Source organism: Petromyzon marinus, chromosome 1, assembly GCF_048934315.1.
Source record: "Petromyzon marinus isolate PM22_M1 ecotype Great Lakes invasive population chromosome 1, UKy_Petmar_22M1.pri1.0, whole genome shotgun sequence".
In the NCBI taxonomy this organism is placed as follows: domain Eukaryota; kingdom Metazoa; phylum Chordata; class Hyperoartia; order Petromyzontiformes; family Petromyzontidae; genus Petromyzon; species Petromyzon marinus.
Window position 1 is genome coordinate 8,996,828 of NC_133667.1, and position 24,193 is coordinate 9,021,020.

Here is a 24,193-nt window from a genome sequence, read left to right on the forward strand (position 1 = left end):
CACAGTTACCCGGATGTTGAGATCCGGCTCCGTGGTCACGTGCCACCGCACGATCAGTCATGGCTGCCTCCGCGCCGCTGCTGCTGCTGTCTCTGCTGTCTCTGTTGTCTCTCTGCCGGCGCGGCGGTCTCGCGCAGTCCACCACGACGCCCTCGACCCCCACGACCCAAGCCACGCCGACGACCACGGAGGTTGCGGGAAGCCAGGCCACGGTCATCAGGGGTGAGGCGAGGCGCGCTGAGCGGGGTGGTTTGCGGAGAGGCGTCGCGCGTCGCCATGGCGACCGCTACAATTCAACAGCACCGTCCGACTGCGATCATCGATCGTGATCTATTCAACGGGACCTTGTGCATGCCTGTCAACCCGTGGGGGTTTAGCCGTGTCCTTGTCCAGGGAATTAAGAGTGGTCAGGTCCATACGGCGTACAGCCGTTTCAAGACGGGCAACTTTTTTTTTGGCTGTGTGTCTGCGTTTTTCTCCCTTGCGATGGGACAGTTCTTTGAGGTAAGGTTGCGATCAATGTTGATTTGAAGCTTTCGCGACCGCAGGAATCCACACTCTTTGGTTCTTTTCGGTAAAAGTAACGTAGTTAGAAATGAAATAAATCACGACGTTTCGGGCGCAACGCACACACTGACGATGATGACGATGGACGCTTGTGTGTGCGCCCGAAACGTCGTGTTTTCTCTTTACACCTACGTGACTTTACCGAAAGAACCAAAGAGTGAGGTTGAGATGTGTAAGGACACGGGCTGACCAATAAGGTCTGAATAGGTCTGTAAGAAGGTAAGGGTTTCTGCAGCTATGCGTGTGGCAACAATCAGCCTGCGCTGGGCGGTGACGGCATGTTTGTAAGGATTCCAGCCTTATGAACGTTTCAGCAATCTGTAAATACAGAAACTTGTATTCGTTGTCCTTATCACAGAACAATGCCATACAGAAGGCGATATGCACTGATTTTTGTTGATCAATTTTTTTTTTAGAATGTTGGTATTTGTCGTATTCAATTCTACTCTACAAAAGCATTCCAACCTGCCCTCGTTCGCCTCTTTATTTAACTATGTTTGAGCCTAACCCTTGCTGGAAATAATTGCTCCTAGATCAGGTATCGACACCCGCTGCACCGGAGCCGCATGCGGCTATTTGGCTGCCCTGTTTTGCGGGCCGCCGTTTTTTTAAGCCTAAATCTTAAACCATGTAATGGCTTGGTGACAACAAAATGTACAGTCAAACTGTGCTGTTAAAGAATAACTAAAGGGGGAAATACTGAAGAGACGCAGTTTGTTCCATCACCTATTTTGTTTATTTAAGTCAGAATGTGTTTTGTCATCTGCTGTGGACAAGTAGCTCTGCGTGTGTTGCGGCTATAGAACTATTTTGGTCAAAGATAAAAACAAACGTCTCTTCTTTGAAAGGTTGCCGACCCCTACCATGCTTCAATGTAAAAAAAGAAATCCCCTCATGATGTCTCAATTTATTTCCAAATGGTAATATATATTTGGTTTACATTGCATAGACTGGCCTACATGATATGTTGAGTCATACAGGATTTTAAGTAACAAAAATCATTGACTACAGACCTGATGACGACCGTTTGTTATGGTCGAAACGTCGTGAGAATTTTTATTGTTTTATGTATATTTTATTATTTTATTGTTTCCCTTTAACGTGACTTTACCGAAAGAGCTAAGAATATGAATTACTGCAGTCACGAAAGCTTTAAATCAAAAATACAGACCCCCTGTGGCATATTTGCTCCTTTTGGGCTTCCAAAAGCTATTTTTTCTCATGGATTGATGAGTTACGTGTGAATTATTCTTCACAGATTATTCGAGTTACATTGTTAAAAATCCTACAAACCATGATTTTCAGTGCAGATTTTTTTCGTGTAATATCCTGGTGGACCACGGATAACACGCTGTGCGACACTTTCCCCCACATCACCTGGGATTTCTGGAGTCCTGATATACAGGCAGACCTCGCTTAGCGCCCCTGGAAAAGTGAGCACATTCAAATTAGTGGTAAAAGGGGTCATGATACCATTGTATATATGGGGATGCGTTCCTAACGGAGTAATGTTTTTCCTGTGAGCAATATATGAGGGCTTCATTTGGGTATTGGTAATGACACAAATCACACAGGCGGTAAACATTTCATAAATAAATAAAAAATAGATTATGATAATATCAGTAAGTATTATGTACTGTGCCCACAACTACATTCTAATGTACTACAAGGCAACGGTGGGAGATGAGGTTGGAGCTCTGACGTTCCCCATGTGAGTCACTATTAGAAAAGAGCTCCAGGAACTCCGTGATCTTCTTGATGCCCTCAGTCTAAATTTATGTGACGAGGTTTATTTTAAATGTAGCCTGAGATCCTATCCTGGTCTCGTGAGTTCTCGCCTGGTTAAAGAAATCTATTTTTTTTGTTAAATGTAATCGTGACCACGAATCGTCATAATAGAATCGCTGGGGCTGGGGCCTGGTTGTCTGAGAGTGGGTGGGTACATTTTCTCGCTCAGAGCTGCTGCGTGTTCTCACTCATAAGCAACTTTGTAGATTTCTTAATCTTTTTATAAAAACTTCCCATGGACAAAGTGCTATAACGAATCAGCGTTCTACAGGGTCATGCTAAGCGAGGTCTGTCTGTATATATGTGCATGGTAAGTGGTGGGGGGGGGGGGTCGTACTGGTGAGCACACTGTGCTAAAAACCCGGAGACACGAGTTCTATTCCCATGCTAACATCGGTGGCGAATGGTATTAGAACCAGTCCCGGGCGTCCACTTGTTCAACTCAGTTTAAATTAATACATGGTGTGATGCGTCAAACAACAGCACTGGGAAGACAAAGTCGGCCAGGCACAGTGTCGTCCATACAATTCTCACAGGCACTTGTGCCAGCCTTAATTGGTTATCGATAACAGCACTTTCTCCAACAGTTATATTTTGTGAGCTGCAGTTGAACGTATTAGTAATCTGTAAATACAGCAACGTGCAAAACTATACAATTAAATTGTGAATTACAAAGTTGTGGAAATTGGATATCGCAATAAGCGTATCGTTCCATGTGTTTTTGGGTTGTATGCCCGGTGCAACCCAAAAACACATCGGAGAGCTATACAGCACAGCTGTGAAAACAAACGCAGTGGAATCATCATATCGTGAAAATTAATTTCATATTGCAAGCAAAAAATGTATCACAGCAATCCTAACGTGTGTGTGTTTGCGTGTACATGAGCAGACATGGTTCCCTGCATCTGCGACTTGAGTCAGGATGGCTGTGATGTCGGCTGCGGCTGTGACAACGACTGCACAGCCTTTGAACGCAAAGTGTTCACATCAAGTCCACAGGACCGGTGACACAAACAGCACGACACGAGATGGGCACGACAAAAAGCACACCACACAATACAAAACAACGTGGATTTACAGAACGTCTAAATGTGATTGCATCTGAAGGTGCTGTAGAGAAACAGTGAGCATGTTTACTTTATAGGGGCGGAGACCTATGCAATTATATTTAGAGCCACAGGTTTACGTAGAGATCTATAGACTTATTACATAGAGATCCAACGACTCGTGTACAAATACAATGTGGATTTACGTAGCGTGTAAAGGTGACTGCATCTCAAGACGCTATTCGGAAATAATGGTTATGTTTATTTATTTTACAGAGAGAGGCAGTTATAGAAGAAATACGAAACGACTTGAACCTGGACTGGAACAGGGGCAGGGAGTAAATAGTATGGATGACTGGGCAGATGGGATTTCCAGACTATGGTGGCAGCAGAGGAGGACGAGCAACCTCCAGCTGACTGGGAGCTTCAGCGGAGAGTCCGTGCAGAGGAGTAGATTGAGATTAGAGGGGAGAGGTAGATCGGATTGGGAGCCAGTGAGGTGATCGGGGGGTTTGGAATGACGTGCTCTCGTTTACGGGTGCGGGTCAGGAGTTGAGCAGCGGCAAACCTGACATAAGCAGACACAATGGAAGACAAGATGACGAACATTACCGGATGGTAAGGTGATTGGGTGGCTCAGGTGTTAGAACACCAATTTGTTATCACCGAGATCGTGGGTTTCAACCTGGGTTTCAAACTGGGTTTCAGTTGTCCATGAGTTATGAGTAGGGTGTGGTGCACAAAATCAATTGTTGTAGTGTTCTATGCTCCTGTGTTTGAGTCCCCGCATTTGCCAACTTATACTGAACAGCATACTGAGTTATTGCCAAATAACCCCCATGAACTGCACAGTGTGGGGAGACCCTCTTCCAGCAGTGGATTGACGAAGAGGGCGTTTAAGTATACACAAAATGAAAGTACCTAAAAATATGAGTACCACAGGGCATTAGAACTCATAATAACAGAATACGCGAAGCACACAACATACTCAGATTGCGTACCGGCCCGGGTGTGTGATAATGGTAGTTTATGCATGTCCGTGTGCAGATGGGCGCGTGTGTGTGTGCCGAACTCCACATTCTTCAAACACAACACCCCCTACAGCCTCGACTACAGCCGTCCCAGCCTGGCCTGCATCACCCAGAACGACTGTGAGTTACTCGCCAAGTCCTCCGCCAACAGCACCCCATCATCGTTGTCATCATCGGCACTGATTTACAGGATGGTTTCTCCAAGCCATCGCCATGTCTCCGGTCCTGTGATGGTTCGGCCCAAATACACAGCAGAGTATCGTGTCTGCTCTTTTGATGTGCCGCATATGCAGTGAAACGCTTGCCCTTTTTCCAAAACTGTCTTGTATAATCCTCAAATCTCCCTGCGCTGTAATGCATGCATCACATCTCAGTATATCAAACCGCGTTTAATTATCTTGCACACATTGCATGCATCAAAGCACAATTCCCAACCCCCCTCCCTTCGTGTATACGTTTGTGCAGCTGCATGAAATGACTACCTTTTCCTGAGAATCTTAACCAATGGGAGAGCAGGGAAAGGTGAAGTGTGCCGGTCACGTGTCTTTAATATATATGATAAACACCTTCTTTGGTTCTTTCGGTAAAGTCACGTAGTGGTCCTGGCACTACGTGACTTTACCGAAAGAGCCAAAGAAGATGAATCCTTGCAGTCACGAAAGCTTTAAATCGAAATATGATAAACACGTTATTGAGAAGCAAAACAAATAGGAAAATGCACGCAGAGTTGCGTCCTGAGTAAACATAATTACTGTATTTATCAAAAGTATTTACTGCAAGATAAATAAACATCAGCATTTTAAACACAGGGAGCACTGAGCACTCCGAGCACACGATCGCACGAGCCATTTGCCCTGCCAGCTGCAGCGAGCGTCGCCTATGTACGCGCCGATGCAGATGCAGCTAGTGCATGGTGGTCTAGCAGCTAGCAACAACTTGCATCATACACAACCCCCCAGAACTCTTAACATCACTAATATTAACCTCACTGTAATTCTCGACTTAACGCTTTCATGACTGCAGGAATTAATATTCTTTGGGTCTTTCGGTAAAGTCACACAGATAGGTTCAAAGAAAATAACAAATAACTACGACGTTTCGATCGCAATATTAACATTGCCACCTTGGTACGCTCGCCGTGGAGGATGCTCGGCGATCTTACATTAACATGCAAATTTTTACCCGGCAGCCCTTTGGTGGAAAACGCACCACCGACACAGTCGCTGCCCACCACTTACATTGTCATTGGCTGCTGACATTTGGGCTACGCCCATTTCAAACCTTTTTTCTGATGACGAGCGCTTGTGTTGCGATCGAAACTTCGTAATTATTTGTTATTTTGTTATTTTCTTTGAACCTGTCTACGTGACTCTTCCGAAAGACCCAAAGAATACTCACTGTAATGGCTTAGTTATTTCGTGATTTTCTTCAAAGGCTTAAATATGGCTTGCTCATTCAGGTAAGCTGATTAAAGTTTCTTACAACAATACATCTTTCTTGTACACGTGATATGTATTTTTTTACGTGCATGTTATGCTTTGTTTCCTGTCCTTCCCCCACACCTCCGATTAGCATGGTTGGTTATGTACGGTGCGAAAGAAGTTCTACATTCATACATACAAAATTGTGTTGGACGAATAATAGTCCTGATGGGAAAAATAGGGTTGCATTGGGTTCGAAATGATCACCCCCTCCCTCTTTGTTTAAATAATTCTACGTGATTTCCATCCTTGTTATTGTACAAAAGGGTGCTGAGTCGCGCTACAACTCTTGTGTGTAATGCGGACTCCTATTTATTTTTTATTTCACCTCACCGTGGCACTCACGCCTGACGCTTGCCCCTAACACTGTCACTTGAATGTTAATGATTCGCCATCTAGGCGTCCGTATGACTAACATCCTCAGCAAATGGACAGTCGCATGCGGCAATGTGGGAACATTTGCGTTGTACCATTGTGCGTGTTGTGTTGCGCATATACATGGTCGATTAATTCCCACCTTCCAACAGATGTAGAATTATTAACGCCACTTTTTTTTTATGCGGAGATGAGAATCTTAGCAGCATGAAACCGCATATAGCCGAAACATGACCCCCGTGTTCCGTAAAACAGACCTCATTAGGTAAACCGTGTAGAGCCTAGATACGTGTTCGTTAAAGCCACGTTGGGCAAGGTTTTCCTGTGCAGCGGCCTGCGCTATGATACACATGCATAACGTCAATGGAAACTCAATGTTCCGTGTATTTCAGGCTTAATCAATTGAGCACGGTTTTCACTCTCGCAAGGTTTTCACTCTCGCATGTGCACGCACGTTTTTTTGGTTCCAGTTTTGTGTCGAAACTTCTACCTGATTATGCGGAACATCACGGAATTCAACAAAGAAGTCTTGCAGAGCGGAGTGGGAATGGCGTTCACATTGGTGGAGAAGACAACAGAAGCTAGAGCAAGAAGACCATACAGGGTCAGTGCAAATACAGTATATACAACATATATGCACATACAGGGTCAGTGCAAACGCAAAGTACAAAAACAAATACACCTAGAGCACTCGCACCTAGAGTGTATACACATACAGGGTCAGTGCACACACCTAGAGTATTAAGATAAAGATCCCCCATTTGGTCTTAACAGACTGTTAGGGCAAGTGCTGTTAGCACCTATGAAAGCCAGCACGCCACACCAGGGGTGGGTTGCCAGGACCACGCCTAGTCGCCTTTGTCTCCATCGTGGCGATATTAACACATTGCACTAGTTATTCATTTGAGGCTCAGTCGACCGAGAGAAGGCCCAGGACCAGTTCAGATAATCGTCACCGATGTTGGCTGTTAACAGGAATCTAACTTGGGTCGCCGGGTTCATGGCGCAGCGTGCTAACCACTGCTACCCCCCAGGGTCAGTAGACAAATATATACACATTCGGGGTCAGTACACACATAGGGTATAATAACCGCCATTTTTCACTAAGTGACGGTGACATCACCAAAGCGCTTGTGCTAAGCTAGGTGCACCTTGAGGCCAAGTAAAGTGTCGAAGGTTCTCTGGCAGGAGGTCATGGGACAAACCCAGGTGTTACCACTTGACCGAGTGAGACGACTGCCAGATGCACCATCTGCGCTCCTCACTGTGCCTCCTTGTTGCGTTATAGCCACCAGACGTTTTGCTCATTGTTGTGAGCATCGCTCCTCTGCCCTCAAATGTTATTGGAGGGTGACTGCCTCCATCTGCCCGGTAGCGTCCTCCATATGAGCCTCTTCCACAGAGGCCAATCTTGACACCACCAGTACCAGTTATCTGCAAGTCCAATCAGCTCCACATCTTTTTTTTTTTACATCAGTCCATCTCTTCTCTATCCTCTGATGCGGTCGTTTAGCCAGGCATGCGGTGGCGGGGCATGCAGGCTATGGTACATTACCCACCCAACACAGCTTCATCTGCTGGGGCTCACTGATGGGATTGTGGCCAAATCTTTCATGGATCTGTGAGCTCCTCACACAATCAAATCTGGTTAAATCCAGAATGGAACATAGGCAGGCCAGCCTGAATGGTTCAAACAAGCACAAATGTTCATTTAAAGGTCTCCACATTTCACAAGCATAGAGAAGGGAGGGCATAACTGTGGCTGAGAAGATCCGGAGCTTCGTATTGAGTAATAGACCAGGTAGCTTCCATACAGTGTTATGCAGCTAATTAAAATATAATGCCGCTTGACAGCAGAGTACAAGTTCTGTTAGCGACCATCTACAGTGAGGGAAATAAGTATTTGACCCCTCTGCAAAACATGCCTTAGTACTTGGTGGCAAAACCCTTGTTGGCAATCACAGAGGTCAGACATTTCTTGTAGTTGGCCACCAGGTTTGCACACATCTCAAGAGGGATTTTGTCCCACTCCTCTTTGCAGATCTTCTCCAAGTCATTAAGGTTTCAAGGCTGACGTTTGTCAACTCGAACCTTCACCTCCCTCCACAGATTTTCTATGGGATTAAGGTCTGGAGACTGGCTAGGCCACTCCAGGACCTCAATGTGCTTCTTCTTGAGCCACTCCTTTGTTGCCTTGGCCGTGTGTTTTGGGTCATTGTCATGCTGGAAGACCCATCCACGACCCATTTTCAATGACCTGGATGAGGGAAGGAGGTTCTCACCCAAGATCTGACCACAGCACTTTCACCCAGTTGTCCTCTGAATCATTCAGATGTTCATTGGCAAACTTCAGACGGGCATTATATGTGCTTTCTTGAGCAGGGGGACCTCGCGGGCGCTGCAGGATTTCAGTCCTTCACGGCGTAGTGTGTTACCAATTGTTTTCTTGGTGACTATGGTCCCAGCTGCCTTGAGATCATTGACAAGATCCTCCTGTGTAGTTCTGGGCTGATTCCTCACTGTTCTCATGATCATTGCAACTCCACGAGGTGAGATCTTGCATGGAGCCCCAGGCCGAGGGAGATAGTTATTTTGTGTTTCTTCCATTTGCGAATAATCGCACCAACTGTTGTTACCTTCTCACCAAGCTGCTTGGAAATGGTCTTGTAGCCCATTCCAGCCTTGTGTAGGTCTACAATCTTGTCCCTGACATCCTTGGAGAGCTCTTTGGTCTTGGCCATGGTGGAAAGTTTGAAATCTGATTGATTGATTGCTTATGTGGACAGGTGTCTTTTATACAGGTAACAAGCTGAGATTAGGAGCACTCCCTTTAAGAGTGTGCTCCTAATCTCAGCTCGTTACCTGTATAAAAGACACCTGGGAGCCAGAAATCTTTCTGATTGAGAGGGGGTCAAATACTTATTTCCCTCATTAAAATGCAAATCAATTGATAAAATTTTTGACATGCGTTTTTCTGGATTTTATTGTTGTTATTCTGTCTCTCACTTCAAATAAACCTACCATTAAAATTATAGACTGATCATTTCTTTGTCAGTGGGCAAACGTACAAAATCAGCAGGGGATCAAATACGTTTTTTTCCCCTCACTGTATGACGCCCAAAACGGCACACGAGGGGGTGGGTGGCCAACACCATGCCTGACCGCCTTTGTCTTCCCAGTGGCGATGTTTACACACAGCACCAGGTACTCGTTTAAGGCTGAGTCGACCTAGGAGAGACCCAGGACCGGTTTAGATAATCGTCGCTAGTGTCGACCATGAGCGGGAATCGAACCCGGTTAGCCGGGTTCGTAGCACAGCATGCCACAAGAGCGATTAATCCGGTACACACCTTCTATTGATAGCTTTCATTTCCGTGCACGCAAAAAACGGCAGGATGTACAAGCACAATATTCATGCTTAATGTGCATGCATAATGTATGTTGATTACCAGATTATTAACCCAACCAGTAATTGATATCCATTGTAATGTATATGCATTCATCCCCCCCCCCCCCCCCCCGCACCTGATTGGTTCACAAGTGACGACATCACATTTATCCCTCTATTTAAGAACGAAACAGGAGGATTTCTCCACAAATATCGCCGTTGCCTGATTATGATAGTTATAATTACTGGCAAAACGTTGTACTACAAATTGTAAATGTTGTGGGTTTACTCTCCAACACACCGGTGTGCTGTACTAGTAACGAATTGGCATATTTTGTTTACGTGACAAACCTTGTTAATTGGCTGTGTTGGGTGGTGGCTGGTCTCTGTGTCTCTGTTGCTGACTTTCTTTGTTGTTTTTGTGTCATCCAGGTGGGTGACCCTATTGAGGTTGTGTCCGAGTTGAATGTACAAACTCGTTTCTCTGTCCCTGTCCCCGTCTCTCCAACCGGAATCTGTGGGGGTGGTGGCCCTGTGGGTGAGGACACCAACACCATCAACAGCATTGACTTCATCACCATAATCATCATAATCATATGCATCATCATTACCACCACTATCATCAACAACACGATGGCAATTGACATCCCCACAAATTATGTCTTCAACATACAGGTGGTCTACGGTTTTATTCGACTGACCACGATCCACATTTATGATGTTTATAAAATGCCACCATGGATCGATTTACGACGCAGAAACTTGATTTACAACGCAACTTCCAACATGACTCCGAACGCATATGAACAGTCAGTCTGCTTTGCGATGTGACTTGGTGTGGAGCTTTTTGTTATTCTCAACTGTTTATGTGTATTTCTACCTATTGAAATATTGTTAAATATAGCTGATAAAAGGAAAAACACATCGGCAAGTGAAGGTTCTACTGTCTATGGGAAAGAAGATTTGATTTATGACGAGGTTTGCAGGAACGCATTGTTTCGTAAATGCAGGGACCGCTTGTATATTAACATCCTCATCACCATCAACTGCGTCATTACCAGTACTATTATGTTGAATTTCCAACTTGAACTTCTTTCACACCGTATGGAGCCAACCATGCTAATTGGAGATGAATAACATTACATTAACAACATTACTACAATCAACATCATCATCAGAACTAATATCGTCAATATAATTAACATAATCATCAACATTGCCATCAACATCATCACCATCTTCATTATTACCAACACTATTACCAACATCACAATTAAACATCATGGCCAACATCACGAATATCACTACATCTATCTCAATTTCAATGTGATTGTTAATACGACCACCACCACAATAAGCAACATTACCGGAAAAATGTGTCACTATTATCATCAACACCACTGTCAACTTTTAGAGCAATTTTACAATCAACTATCAGAATCAACATTGTCATCAACACCACCACCACAATAATCAACATGATCATCTCTGCCATCATCATCACAATCAATATTGGCAACACTACCAGAATAAACAACATCATTAAAAGCACCACAGTCTGGTAATGGATACGCTTCACTGTATATAATGCATCTGTGTGCGTGTTCCATTCTTCATGGGAACTCTTCCAGCTAGCCATAGAACGATTTATTAATTGAAATTGATATTCATATTCATATCCACATTGCATACATTGAATCTTGCGTAGAACGTGATCATTATCCACAATGCAAATGAAATGCTAAAATACCTTGAAACTGAATGAATGAGACAACACAAGCAAGGCATATAATACCAATGGGTCAGTAAAAATTAGACTCTTGATTTGAAAAATGTCCTATAATCACGACAATGAATGTAGAAGTGTCGGATTGCACTATATGTCTTCGCGTCTGTTTGTTGGTTTGCGTGCAGGGTTTCGAATGGACAGTTCAGTATCATGCCTGCGTTTGATTAGTAACCTCGAAAAGGCATGCACAGAAAACTCTTTCCTTGACGTGAAAATCTACACCACCATCAAATTCCTCAAGGTTAGTTTCGTTTAAAGGTTTCAAGCACTGGGGCTGGTTCTCTCTCTGGTGCCATATTTTTATGACTCCTGGGAAGTGTGCTGGCTCGGTTTGTCCAACAGCCTGGGCCAATGAGCCCGTGTTCCCAATGTAACCTACCCAGGCTGACCCGACACCATTATCTGGTTTCCATGGACAGCCATTTCTCATTGACTCAAGTGTATTTGATCTGGTTTGAACTCAAGTTGAAGGACAACTCGATTTGTTAAAATAAGTGTTTCCATTGTTTTCTGAGTTGCCTGAGTTACCATGTGAGTTTGGCAGGCCTTTCCCAGAAGTACGTCCGAATAACACTTGGCCAGAAATACTTGCGAGTATGAGGTCAATATTGCGTTGCTGACATTTTATCCTGCAAGTTAAATAAAACTTTCCTGCTTCCTCCAAAATGTTTTTATTGCAACACGTTTGGCGAGGTTTTCTATGTGGACAATTTGAGCTTTAGCCTGAAAATTGGCAAGCCAATCCATGATGGCAAACTATATTTCAAGTCCAAATGTTCTGCAAATTATGAGAAAACCCCATCACATAGGAAAATGCCTTAAGATAAGCAACTCAGTATTGGGGGAGAAACAACATTTTTGACGCAATTTTTTTATTTAAAAAAATATATTTTCCTAGGTAAGTCCCACGAAGCTATAATAGCTGTTTTTCAGAAGCAACCTGGCTATCACAAATGATAGCTCAACGAAATGGCTTATCACGTGTTAATTAATAGCAGCCATATACTCTCAGCATATATTTCTAAATGTGGAGGGAAAAAACTTGGAGGACCTGGAGAAAAATGCACGCGGCCACGGGGAGAACATGCAAATTAAAAATATACAGATGTCAGGGTCTAAATCGAACCCACGATCTCCTGCATACCAGGCGAGGGAGTTAACATCTCGCCACGGCGGCGCAACAGGAGTACATTCTCGAGTTCTGTGATACAAGTGATCTCTGGGGCAAGACTATATTACCTTGTTTGACGTCAGAACCAGTAGAGATATGAGAAGCAGTGGCAGAGAATGATTGTCATTGGGCCGGCCCTCTGTAAAAATTAACCCCTGCTCGTACCCCGGTCCCCGGGCCCCTCCCGCCTGTGAGCCATGGCGCATTTCCACCACCTGCACACTTGATAACTATGTTACTGGTCACAGAGTCACCACTTAAACGGGATGCATACTCCGTGATGCCCTGTAGTTCAACTTACAAAAATTTACAACAGAAAACTTAAAAAAATTAAACTGTTAAAATACACAGCATGACCCAAGCTTGCTTGAAGTTTGTTGACCCTGCAAATCAGACTGCTGGTCTCTTTAATTTTCACCTGAATAAAATCATATACATATAAACTTGAACTTAATGTTTGTTAGAACTTTGTTTAAAAACAAACTTAAAGATTACGTCCTCACCTCCACCTCACAGCTATGGAGAGTAGGGATAGGGAGTTTCTTGAGGGTCGAGTGGTAGGGGCTGAGCCCACAAGGCCTCGTGGACCATGCAAGCATTGTTGGGACAGGGACATGCACTCTAGGGTGTTCGCCCCAAAACTGGAACCAAACAAGGCTGGCTTGGCCCGATTCCGAGTAGTCATGCAAACACAGCACAAGTGCTTAGGTGTCTCTCTATTACTGCTTTTCCATTGGCATATCTGAGCCGCATCAGATTGTTGAGTTCTGACCTGCCCCGACTGGACACCTGTGAAAAAGAGCTTTATAGCTCATCAGATTCCTCCAGCATAAATCAATATTCTAATTCTGACATCTGCGTGGTGCTGTCAAGACATCTGAATCTGACTTTAGGCCAAGCAGAGCCAGGGGCAGAGTTAACAATTGTTATCGATGTGTGTGATGTCAGTGCCCAGCTTGTGTTCTGCATTTGAAAAAAACAACATGGGAGCCTTCTGAGCTACGCTGAGCTGGCTCAGCATGGGTCAGTTGTAGAGTGGAACAGAGCTATCTGTCTTCCGTAGGGAATTAATCATGTCTATGTCAGGTCACGGCGCCAGAATTTAGGAAATACGTGGTTCAATCTCCAGGACTGGATGTCTCTTGACCCCTTTCCCGTTCCGAGACGTCTGCAAGTCGCAGGGTGTGGTCCCGTTCACTGCTGAATCTCGGAACGTGCAAGTGGTTTGTGTTAATTCTATTTAGAGAGGCATAGCGCCATTGTTTTTAAATACATTGTACTCGCAGCAGAGAACTGTAGCGACACGACCACACTCTATGATGGCTGGCGCCAAACTTTGCCACACACCCTCCCGCATGGCCTTGTGGGGGCCTCGATACGTCTTCTGACCTAAAGATTCGCCAATAAAGTAATTTGATGATATACACATACATACCCATATGTCATTGGAATGGGAAAGGTTTCATTAGTGTCATGAGATTCATAATGGTCATGTTGGACATTTGAGCCAACACATGTCAATTGTGGGTTCTGAGCCAAGTGAACACTGATGCATTTGATGAGCCTTGTGCTTCTTGTATTAATTCTGCTCCCAGGTTCTGAATGAAATTACTTCATATCAAGATGGTGATTTGGTCAGCGTCGTGCTGCAAGATACACCCAAAAATATTATTTGGAACTCGAGCCACTGTGAAAATGCATTGATAAAGGTATAAAACATACGTACGTATGCATGCACGCTACCAATAACAAAAACTGCAATTCGCCACAAAGTGGCGGTGACATCACCATGGCGCTTGTGCCAAGCTATTTTCACTTTAAGGCCACGTGAAGTGTTGATCGCCCGCTGGCAGGTCACGAGACAGACCCAGGTGCCATGGGTTGACTGACTGAGATGACTGGCCAATGTACCACCTGTGCCCCCTACTGTGTCAACTTGATGTGTTTTAGCCGCCCGGCGCTCTGCTCATTGTTGTGAGCGTCGCTCCTCTGCCCTCTGTTATTGCTGAAGGGCGTCTGCCTCCAACTGCCAAGTAGCATCCTTCACGAGCCTCCTCTACAGAGGCCGATCTGGACACCGCTGGTACCAGTTATTGGCAAGTCAAATCAGCTCCATATCCTCTCAAACCACATTATTCTATCTCTTCTCTAGCCCGTGCTGCGCCCGTTTAGCCCCCCCCCCCACCCCTGGTTAAACCCAGGCTGGATTGTTGGCAGGCTAGCCAGAATTTTTCTAACCGGCAAAGATGTTCCTTAAGGGGGGGTCCACGTTTCGCAAGCTTAGAGAAGGGAGGGCATGTCTGTGGCCGAGAAGATCCGAAGCTTCAAGTGGAGTGATACACAGTGTTACGCAGCCGATTAAAATATATTGCCGCTCGACTGATTCAGAGTGAGACCTCTGCTGTCAAACAAAAGCTGGTCATAAGCGTACTGCCCAGATATGGAAACCTCTCCACTCTCCACAACTACCCCACCAATGGGGAGTTGAGGGGGTGGAGTGTTGAATGATACAAAATACCCAGGCAGGTGCTTAGTTTTGGAGGCTAATGCCCCATCTTTTAGTAGCACGCTCCAGCAGTGCCTCCAACTCCTCTGCAGAGTGAGCAGTAATCGCGAGATCATCAACATAATAACATGGTTGGACAATAGGGAGCCATGCCTCGACCACACCCAAGCATTGATCTGCTTCTCATTATATAGAAGTGTAGTGAATAACTCGGAGACGATAAGACTTGGAGGCACTTTCATTTAACGAGCACCATCGGATTATACACACCCGACATGGGTGTGTATAATTCACACTCTAAAGTCGCTCGCCTATACACAACTCTACGTGGGTTGTTAGCCTATACAAAACACTAACCGTCTAACACAGCGCTGAACCGAGACAGCCAACAACTATCTAGCAGCGCAATATCGAGTAAAGACGACATCGATGATGGCGACGATCTTGAACAGCACGACAGGGATCCCACTCCAGCAACAGCCCCGAGTTCCCTAACAGGGGCCCCTCTGACACTCTCAGCATGACCTCGCTCCGCCCCGGCCACGCCCCCTGTCTGGAACCTACTAACGGGGTTCCCGAGGCTTCCCGATGGGCCTCCCTATGGGCCCCCCTCTGTGACCCTTCCCCTAGATATCCCCCTCTCGTGTCTATCATAGCCTGCTGACGTCAGTACTGCTCTACACCGCAGTTCCCATTTTTCGCCAGCAGCCAGCACTATGCCACTACATGTGTACCAGATGGAAAATCCTCCAGTACAGCATGGCTCCTCGAAGTACGTGGTTGAAAAAGATGTCAAATAATGTAGGTGCCAGAGGACATCCCTGTCGCACCCCAAAGTGAAAAGGGAATGGCTCTGATACACATATGCACATACATGCACATAGACGTAACAAATAAATGCCTATACATGTTCACCCACACATTCGCGTACAACGTTCATGCATGAATGCACACATTCCGCACAAAATGTGTGCTTGCACAATCGCTAATGTATGCATTAAGAGTGCAATGTTATTTCATCCCAGGGATGATTCAATAAATGTTACGCACTTGCAACAATGCAGGGACACATGTAATAATATGCATGCATGCAGGTGTAATGTGGTGTGCAGTGTGTTTAGGAGTGGTGTATTGTATGCAGATGTGGTATTTGTGATTCGGGTGTATATTGGACGTTGGTTTTGCACATGTATGTATTGTGTGGACAAACACGTTTCTTATAGGTGCAGCATAGCTGTTGTTCTGGTGTCACGTGTTGCTTGTACATGTGTGTTATGTACAGCCACGGTGTGTATGAGTATTGTCTGTGTGGTGTGTGCGAGTGAGATATGGCGAGCAAGTGTGTCCTGTAGTGTGCTCAGATGTGCCATGAATTGTTAGCTGTGTATAGATGTGCATGAATGGTGTAGCTTGTACAGGTGTAGTGTGTACAAGTGTGCTGTGTACTGTGTTTTTGCTGCGATCAGGCTCAGTTCATCGTGCAGTATAATGCTACCTCAGGCTACATTGATCACGTGAAGGCAATAATAGACCAGGAGAACTTGACACTCACCAACTCCTACCTCCTTCAGACGTTCACCGTCTCCTTCGTTTCGGTACGTATGATGTGCAGGTACTGTGCGCGCGTGTCTTTGTTGTAGGTCGACTCAGCCTCATACGTGCACCTGGTGCGGATGTGTAAACAACACTACCGGGGGGACAAAAGCAGCCGGGAATGGTGCTGGCTACAGCACCTTCTCATGTGCCGTGCCGGCCTTAATGGGTGCTCACTAACAGCGCTTGCCCCTCAAGTCTTTTAAAGTGCTACGGCCGATCTTCTTGTATTTCTTGTCAGTAATCTCAGTCAACCCATGGCACGCCGTGACCTTTTAGCAAGCCTTCGACACTTCACATGGCCTCAAAGTGCACCTAGCCTGACAAGCATTGTGCTACGTCACCGCCACTTAGGGGCATATGGCAGCTGTTGTTGTCCTTTGGGGCCGTTCATAAATGACGTCACGCACCTAGGGGGGGGGTCAGACATTTGTGACGATGTGTGACGAGGGGGGGGGGGCGGGTTTGAGAAATGTGACGTCACATCAAAATGCGCAACTTTAAATAAATATAGACAACACGTTCTGCTTAATTAAATAGACTTTTTAATAAATGTTTTCTCCTACAACATCAGTGTGCAGCGCCACATTAAATACGCACTACAATGACAATAGTTTAAAGCGATTTGAAGCATGTTTTATATATTTTTTTGGGGGGGGGCAGAGCTTTGTGACGTCATATTTGAGGGGGGGGGGGGTCTGACTTTTTGTGACGCCGTGTGACTGGGGGGGGGGGGCCAAAATCGTCCAAAATCGCATGACGTCATTTATGGACGGCCCCTTTGTGCCTGCATGTGATGCTGCCAACGGTTACATGACTTGTATGTGTGACTGCGGCTTGAAGACCTATACGTTAGTGGCAGTCTTTCCCACGGTGATTATAATTTTAGGGTAACATTTTGAGGAAAGGTTGCCTGTTGAGACTCTAGTTGTTTACGAAGTGTATGTGTGTGGTGTGTGCTGACTGAGCACACAACTTGGCACAGTGAGGAGTACAGAGGGTGCATCTACCAGTCATCTCAGTTGACCCATAAAACCTAGATGTCTCGTGACTTCTTGCCAGCAAGCATTCGACACTTCATGTGATCTCAAAATATGCACGTGTGTTTGTAGAGAGCAGTTAAATGCAATGGTGCGTGTTGTCCACAATGATCTTTGAAACCATTGGTGCTTGTATAAAAGCATAAATGTGTGTAAATAGTTGTGCATGCATTGGAGTCTGCACGCGTGTGTGTGTGTGTGCGCCTGTGTATGTGTCTGGGCGCAGAATGAGACTAATATACCTACCAAGCGGAGTGGGAACCCAGGATACCTTTGGGATCATCCACTGCTTGGCATCACCAACACTTCATATCCTTCACCGACACTCACTTACACACACACATACGTGTATAGCCCCTTCTGTGAAGCCACTGTTAGATGGGGGCCTTCCCCCACTCCTTGCGTGTCATGGGGGAGAGTTGACCATAATTTGCCACAGTGGTCAGTGGGACCATAGAAAGTACAGAACCACAATGGATTTTGCTGCACTGTTCGCATAGCCACACAGCAGCTTGTAGCAATCTGACGTGCATGGTCGTTGCTCGTCTTAAGTGCTCCCTAGGCGAAATTAGTAAATGCGGGTTGCGGACCCAGGCTTAACTGTGGAAACTCAAAATTTCCAGGCCGTGTTTGGTCAATTGGTATGCCAAAAAAAAAAGAAGTCCGTGTATACGTAAATTCCACGGTTGGCGAGTCTGCGATTGGCGGCGAGGGATTGTACATACATACAAATGGGAAGGCATACGTACACGTAAGGGACGAGTTCCAGGTTTGTAAAAATTCAGATTTTTCGGCGCGTCAACATTTACAAACTAAAGCTAGTGGATTCTCACGCGTGACTTTTCGATCGCGAGTGTAGAAAATTAGCTAAAATAAATGTACCTTAATTTTTCAACCTTTTAGCCAATGCAACCATTGCATGCCTAGCACACTTTCGTATAATTTGGCCCACATATATGTAACATAAAATTGTAAAAGATCGTGACTTTGGCGGTGCAAATATCGGCACACATCCAGAGGTTTCAGAGGTTAATTGCTTAGGCACGATCCTCAAACATCCACTCTGATAAATCCTGTGTAAACACATCCTGGTAGCGATGAAATTGGCTCGTGTGCAGCATGTGCGAGGTGGATTATTACCTCTCAAGATGGCGAGAGGTGGCAATGGCTTACGGGGAGGCCTTCAACAAGCAGTATATTGATAAATTGAAGACATTCCTTCCTACACGTGCATTACCTCTCGTGTACGTGTCGATTCCCTGCTTCCTTGACCACCCCCTCACTACGCGAATTCAAGTTCAACTCCCGGCTGAAACAGACTGTGGTCTTCTGCGCCGGCCGGCTCTCTTTGGAGTGCAAACCTTAGCTGGATGCAACCTCAAGTTTGTCCCTCACCCCACAGCCCCCAGGGAATGACACATCGGGTTAATAGTAACCAAGTCAAGAATACCTAATTCTGTGTGCCTAAATTCAAGCCCTGGGACTGTGTAACTCTCCATTTCGCACCATACGTAGCCAACCATGCTAATCGGACGTGCGGGGGAAGGGACAACAAACTAAACACCAAAAGTAGTTTTAAAGAAATGAGTTGTTTATCTCGATTTTAAAGTGCACAGCTCCAATGGCTTCCTAATATCGGAAGAGCATTCCAGACGGCCACAGAAACGCATCTGAAAGCACAACGTAGTGACCGTCTTTGTTCGATGGCTAGCCAAAAGCCGCTGTGAAGATGAACGGAGTTCCTGTGATGGTCTATGCTTCTTTGACGAGATTAGCAAGGTTTTGTGGTTCATTTGTGGCAAGCACTTTGTGTGTATTCAGTGCGACCTTATAATGTATTCGTTCGGCAACCGGAAATCAACAATGGCAGAGGTCAGATCCAGCCCCTTGGTCTGAGTATCTCTCTTTCATGTACATGTGTACAGCTCTTTTTGCGTATGTGAAGAGTTATTTGACTATACTTCACCTCACTCGTCAGTATGGGTCGGTGTAAACATTGAGCTTAGTTATTGGATAATAAAATCACAGTACAACAATGTATTGGGCTGCACTTCCCTCCGCTGTTGACCACATAATCCCGCAGCCTCTAATAACCTGACTACTGTATAGTGGTCACTCTTGCAAGCACTGTCCAGAGTCAATGCCGCTTCACTTCCAATATCTGAAGAGGTTTGGTGTGTTGCCGTGATTTGATCATAAGCATATCTCTTTCAGGAGGTTCATAGTGGCCTGGTCAGGGCACAGCCATCACCACTGAACACTTGGGTTCAAACCCTCATGTTGCTTCCAAAGCGTTGAATCATCACCACCACTAAGATCTTGATTTTAATCCCTTGTCACTTGGGGGTTCATAATGCCCATGCAGGTATACTGCACCAGTGTCTCTTATGTGTGGGTTCATGCCCTGGTGTAGGGTGTCTCTTCTACGTATATAATGCTGATATGGTCGTGTGTGTTGCTGATGTGCCATTGTGCGCAGGCTGGACAATATAACGAACTGCATGGAAATACAGCGCCGTGTGTTGAACGCATGGCTCGGTACTGGAAACCAAAGTTATCCGGAGAACCTGACAGAGTGGGGAGACGCGATGGATCTGAAAAGGGAGGCACCCTCTGTACCCATCGTGGGATTGGCCAAAATTTTGGATAATTTGGTAAGCTCAGACACTAAACAATGTTCCCCCTTTTTACCTATGGAGACTGTTGGAGCAATTGTTGTTCGCGAGCAACTATTAAGGCTGGCTGTTGTGTGGGCTAGCATCATGTCCAGTGACCTTTGTCTCTCCATTGCTGATGTTGGAACACTGCAATGCAGGCCGAGTTGACCTAGGGGAGGCTACGGGACGTTGTTTTTATGCCACTAATGATGTATATATTTGGGAGTTGAACCCTGTTCACTGTGATGCTGGCACTGCACTAACCAATAAAACACAGCTCCAATATATAGTCATGCAAACACATGGAAACTAAAGGATTGCTACAAGACACGTGAAAATTCATTGAGTCATTGCTTGACAGGGATTGTTGTTGACAACACGTGCATCGCATTACACGTGTAAGAATGTTTGATTCATGTGTGTTGAACTTCTTTCGCACCATATGTAGCCAGGCGTGCTAATCGGAGGTGCGATTCATTCCGTGCATTGCACTGCAATCGGTTCACATAACTCCTGTAGCCACTGGAGGTGTGAAAACCACCAACGACGTAAAACAAGAGGAAATTACAGGCGCTTCTCGCTTAATGAGCGAGGCGTGTTGAGCAAATTGCTCGTTAAGCGATCGTTTTCCCATTGGAAAATCGCCTGATAAAGCTGGCTGTAATCGCCAGTGGAACGTCATACTCAAATTATAAATGTTGTGGGTTTACTCTCAACACACCGGTGTGCTGAAGTACTAATTGGCACATTTTGTTTACGTCGCAAACCTTACTAATTGGCTGTTGGGTAGTTGTGGGTTAACGACACATTTATATTTATGCGATCTATCCCAAAAAAACTTTATTAAGTTTCTTGGTTCTTTCGTGACTTTACCGAAAGAACCAAGAATATGAATCACTGCAGTCACGAAAGCTTTAAATCAAAATTTATTAAGTTTGTTACAGGTTTCTGCAGGGCTAAATTGTGGGCAGCACCGCTAAATGTTGTACTGTACCATGCTCTTCTCTCCACGCCTTCACCAACCTGAAAGACTGCATGGTGAAGTACGGTCAAACAACTTGTTCACTGTGGCCAGGCCCTTAACCAGCAGTGGACTGACAGAAGGCCTGCACATGTACTCTGCGTGATTCATGGCGTGGTTTGAGTGTGTCGTAGCGTGCGGGGGTACGGGAACGTACGTGCACTGACTAGCATGTGTTGTTGCGTGTCACTACAGGAGAGGTTGCAATGTGACAATCGCAATTGTACGCTGATATTGTCCGCAAAACTCCAAGTGCTATGGTCGCTGCACGGGTCCCTGGAGAACCCACAGAGGCGCGTGGTCGGGGCACGGATCATTCCAGGACCACCAAGCACAGTACGCTCACTCACACGCTCACTCGTTCACTTTATAACGTGCCCACTCACATGGGCGCACACACACTCAAATCACTCACTCTCATACAGGCATGCTCACTCACAAGGGCAAACACACACATGTAGGCCTGCTCACTCACTTGCACTCGCACACACTCATACAGGCAAGCTGACTCGCACACGCTTACCCATGCAGGTGTGGCAACATTTTCACTCACACGGGGGCACACACTCATACAGGCAGACTCTCTGAGTATGTGCAGTACAGGATGGGTCCCTGTATCTGCACATAACCCTGTGTACTCGTGTACATGTCTCTCTCTCTACATAATGTCCCAATATGCCTGGGTCTTCCATAATAGAGGTTTTTGGGTTAGATCGCGTAAATATATAAATGTGTCGTTAAAAACCGCCACCACCCGACACAGCCAACTGGTAAGAGTTGTCACGTAAACAGAACGTGGCCAGTTCGTCACTAGTAGAGCACGCCGGTGTGTTGGAGAGAAAAGCAACATTTACAATCTGAGTACGACGTTTCGCCAGCAATTACAATAAGCTTCATCAGGCAACAGCCAGATTTGTGGAGAAGTCTTACTGTTTCGTTCCTTACATAGAGGCGTAGATGTGGTGACCACGCTTCTGCGCTCTTGCACAATGTGGGGGGGGGGGATTACTGAGGCAACGTACATTATACACGCGCATTATGCGAGCCCTTTGAACTTGTCCTTCCTGTCTATTGTTTATTAACATAGCCCTACCAACGACAATTCCTATTCAAGTACACTGCCCTTTGTAGGCATCCATTTAAATAATGTATTATTTGATTATTTGCTTCCACGCAGCACTAAGGCCGTAGCTATCCGAACGGTTAAAGTTATTTTTATTTCTTTTAATTTCGATAGATTATCTAATTAGTCTTGGCCAGTAGTAGCTAGTTTTGCACAACACTTCAACATTATCAAAATCAATTGAGTGTCCTTGTTGGCACGCGTGTTCTGCTACTGCTGACATTTGTATTTGGGATTATTTAATATTTCTCTGATGTTCTTTAGTCTCGTGCTGATCATTCGTCCTGTTTGCCCAACATAACATTTACCACGTGTACACACCTTCTATTGATAGCTTCGGGAATACAAGACTCGGATGTTTTGTATTTCCAAATATCTGGCTAGCTTATCAGTTACTCTCGCAATTTTGATCGTTTTAATTACTTGGGCAGTTTCAATGCTATTATTTGATTTGGTTTTGGTATTCAATGCCCTGTTGATTTATGCATCATTGTAACCATTAATTTGCAGCGCTTCTTTAACATGTTGAATTTCACTTCTCACACTGTCACCATCTGACACTTTCTTAGCTTGATGAATGAGCGTCTTGATAAGAGCAGATTTCTGTGCGGGGTGATGGTGTGACTGCATTCAGATAGGCATCAGTATGCGTCTTCTTTCGGTAAACACTGTGTTGTTTTACCATTTCGACCCCGTCCAAGCAGAATATCCAGAAATGGTAGAGTTCTGTCAGCTTCCACTTCCATGGTGAACTGGATGGATGGGTTTTGCGAGTTGAGATGATTCAGAAATGCGTGCAGTGTATCTTTGCTGTGTGGTCAGACCTCCAATGTGTCATCCACATATCTAAACCAAGCAGATGGTTTTAGTATGCTTGAAGCTATTGCTTTTGTTTCAAAATCTGCCATGTACAAATTCGCTATCACAGGAGACAAAGAAGAGCCCATTGCTGCTCCTTCCTTTTGTTTAAAGAAGTCACCTTGCCACAAGTAGGTGTTCTTTAGACAGTGTTCAGCTCGTCTTGGGATATCTTTGGCTACACCTTTGTTGGTTACCAGAGTGTCGAGTAATTTAATTAACTCGTTGACCGGAACCCTCATGAACAGAGGTCACATCATAACTTATGAGAATATCATTAGGGTTAAGGTTAATATATTTCATTATATTTACGAGATGTCCGATGTAAGGCTGTATTTGTTCCATTACGTATTGTCTTAATGGGAAATCAAGTTTGTGAATTTTTTGGTAGCCCATAAAGTCTTGGTGGTTTTGATGCCCTTGGTTTGATCAGGTATTGCTCTTCCTTGGGAATTGATGACTTGGCAATGATTGCCGTTGTTTTACGTTCCAAGGTGCTGGTTGGGTCACGTTTAATTTTAAGGTCGGTACCCTCATCGAGTATATCTTTGATTTTATTATCATAGTCTTCACTGCGCATCACAACAAATCGATTGGCCCTTATCAGCAGCAAGAATTTGGATATCTTTATTTGCTCTCAATTCTCTTAAGGCTTTTGCTTCACTGAAGTTAATATTTGTTTTTGGCAATTTGCTGTACTCAATAATTTTGTCAACCTCGTATCGAGCCATCTCTGCTTGATTATGGGGGAGGAATATT

General features: G+C 45.1%; 1 protein-coding gene and 2 long non-coding RNA genes across 5 annotated transcripts in view; 2 read left to right on the plus strand and 1 right to left on the minus strand.

The window, feature by feature from the left end:
• LOC116943719 (tectonic-3) overlaps positions 1-24,193 on the plus strand; it is a 25,540-nt gene continuing 1,347 nt past the window's right edge. Inside the window, exons 1-12 of one of the 3 annotated variants that reach the window (XM_076060775.1) lie at positions 1-222; positions 3,245-3,359; positions 4,449-4,552; positions 6,759-6,892; positions 10,109-10,214; positions 11,591-11,706; positions 14,232-14,345; positions 16,609-16,737; positions 18,002-18,083; positions 19,058-19,157; positions 20,255-20,429; positions 21,649-24,179. In XM_076060775.1, the coding sequence (XP_075916890.1) occupies positions 60-222; positions 3,245-3,359; positions 4,449-4,552; positions 6,759-6,892; positions 10,109-10,214; positions 11,591-11,706; positions 14,232-14,345; positions 16,609-16,737; positions 18,002-18,083; positions 19,058-19,157; positions 20,255-20,429; positions 21,649-22,041 (1,731 nt within the window). In that variant the 5' untranslated portion in view covers positions 1-59 and the 3' untranslated portion in view covers positions 22,042-24,179. Of the gene's footprint in view, positions 223-249; positions 505-3,244; positions 3,360-4,448; positions 4,553-6,758; positions 6,893-10,108; positions 10,215-11,590; positions 11,707-14,231; positions 14,346-16,608; positions 16,738-18,001; positions 18,084-19,057; positions 19,158-20,254; positions 20,430-21,648; positions 24,180-24,193 lie in introns of those variants that run through there. The other 2 variants (XM_076060779.1, XM_076060805.1) reach the window with 2 other exon arrangements.
• On the minus strand, positions 3,651-10,146 carry LOC142913856 (uncharacterized). Its single transcript, XR_012934977.1, has 2 exons — positions 10,028-10,146; positions 3,651-3,969 (listed from the first exon to the last, which is right to left on the minus strand). It is a non-coding gene; the product is annotated as an uncharacterized LOC142913856 (long non-coding RNA).
• LOC142913936 (uncharacterized) lies at positions 12,077-12,527 on the plus strand. The gene is made up of 2 exons (XR_012934993.1): positions 12,077-12,216; positions 12,379-12,527. It is a non-coding gene; the product is annotated as an uncharacterized LOC142913936 (long non-coding RNA).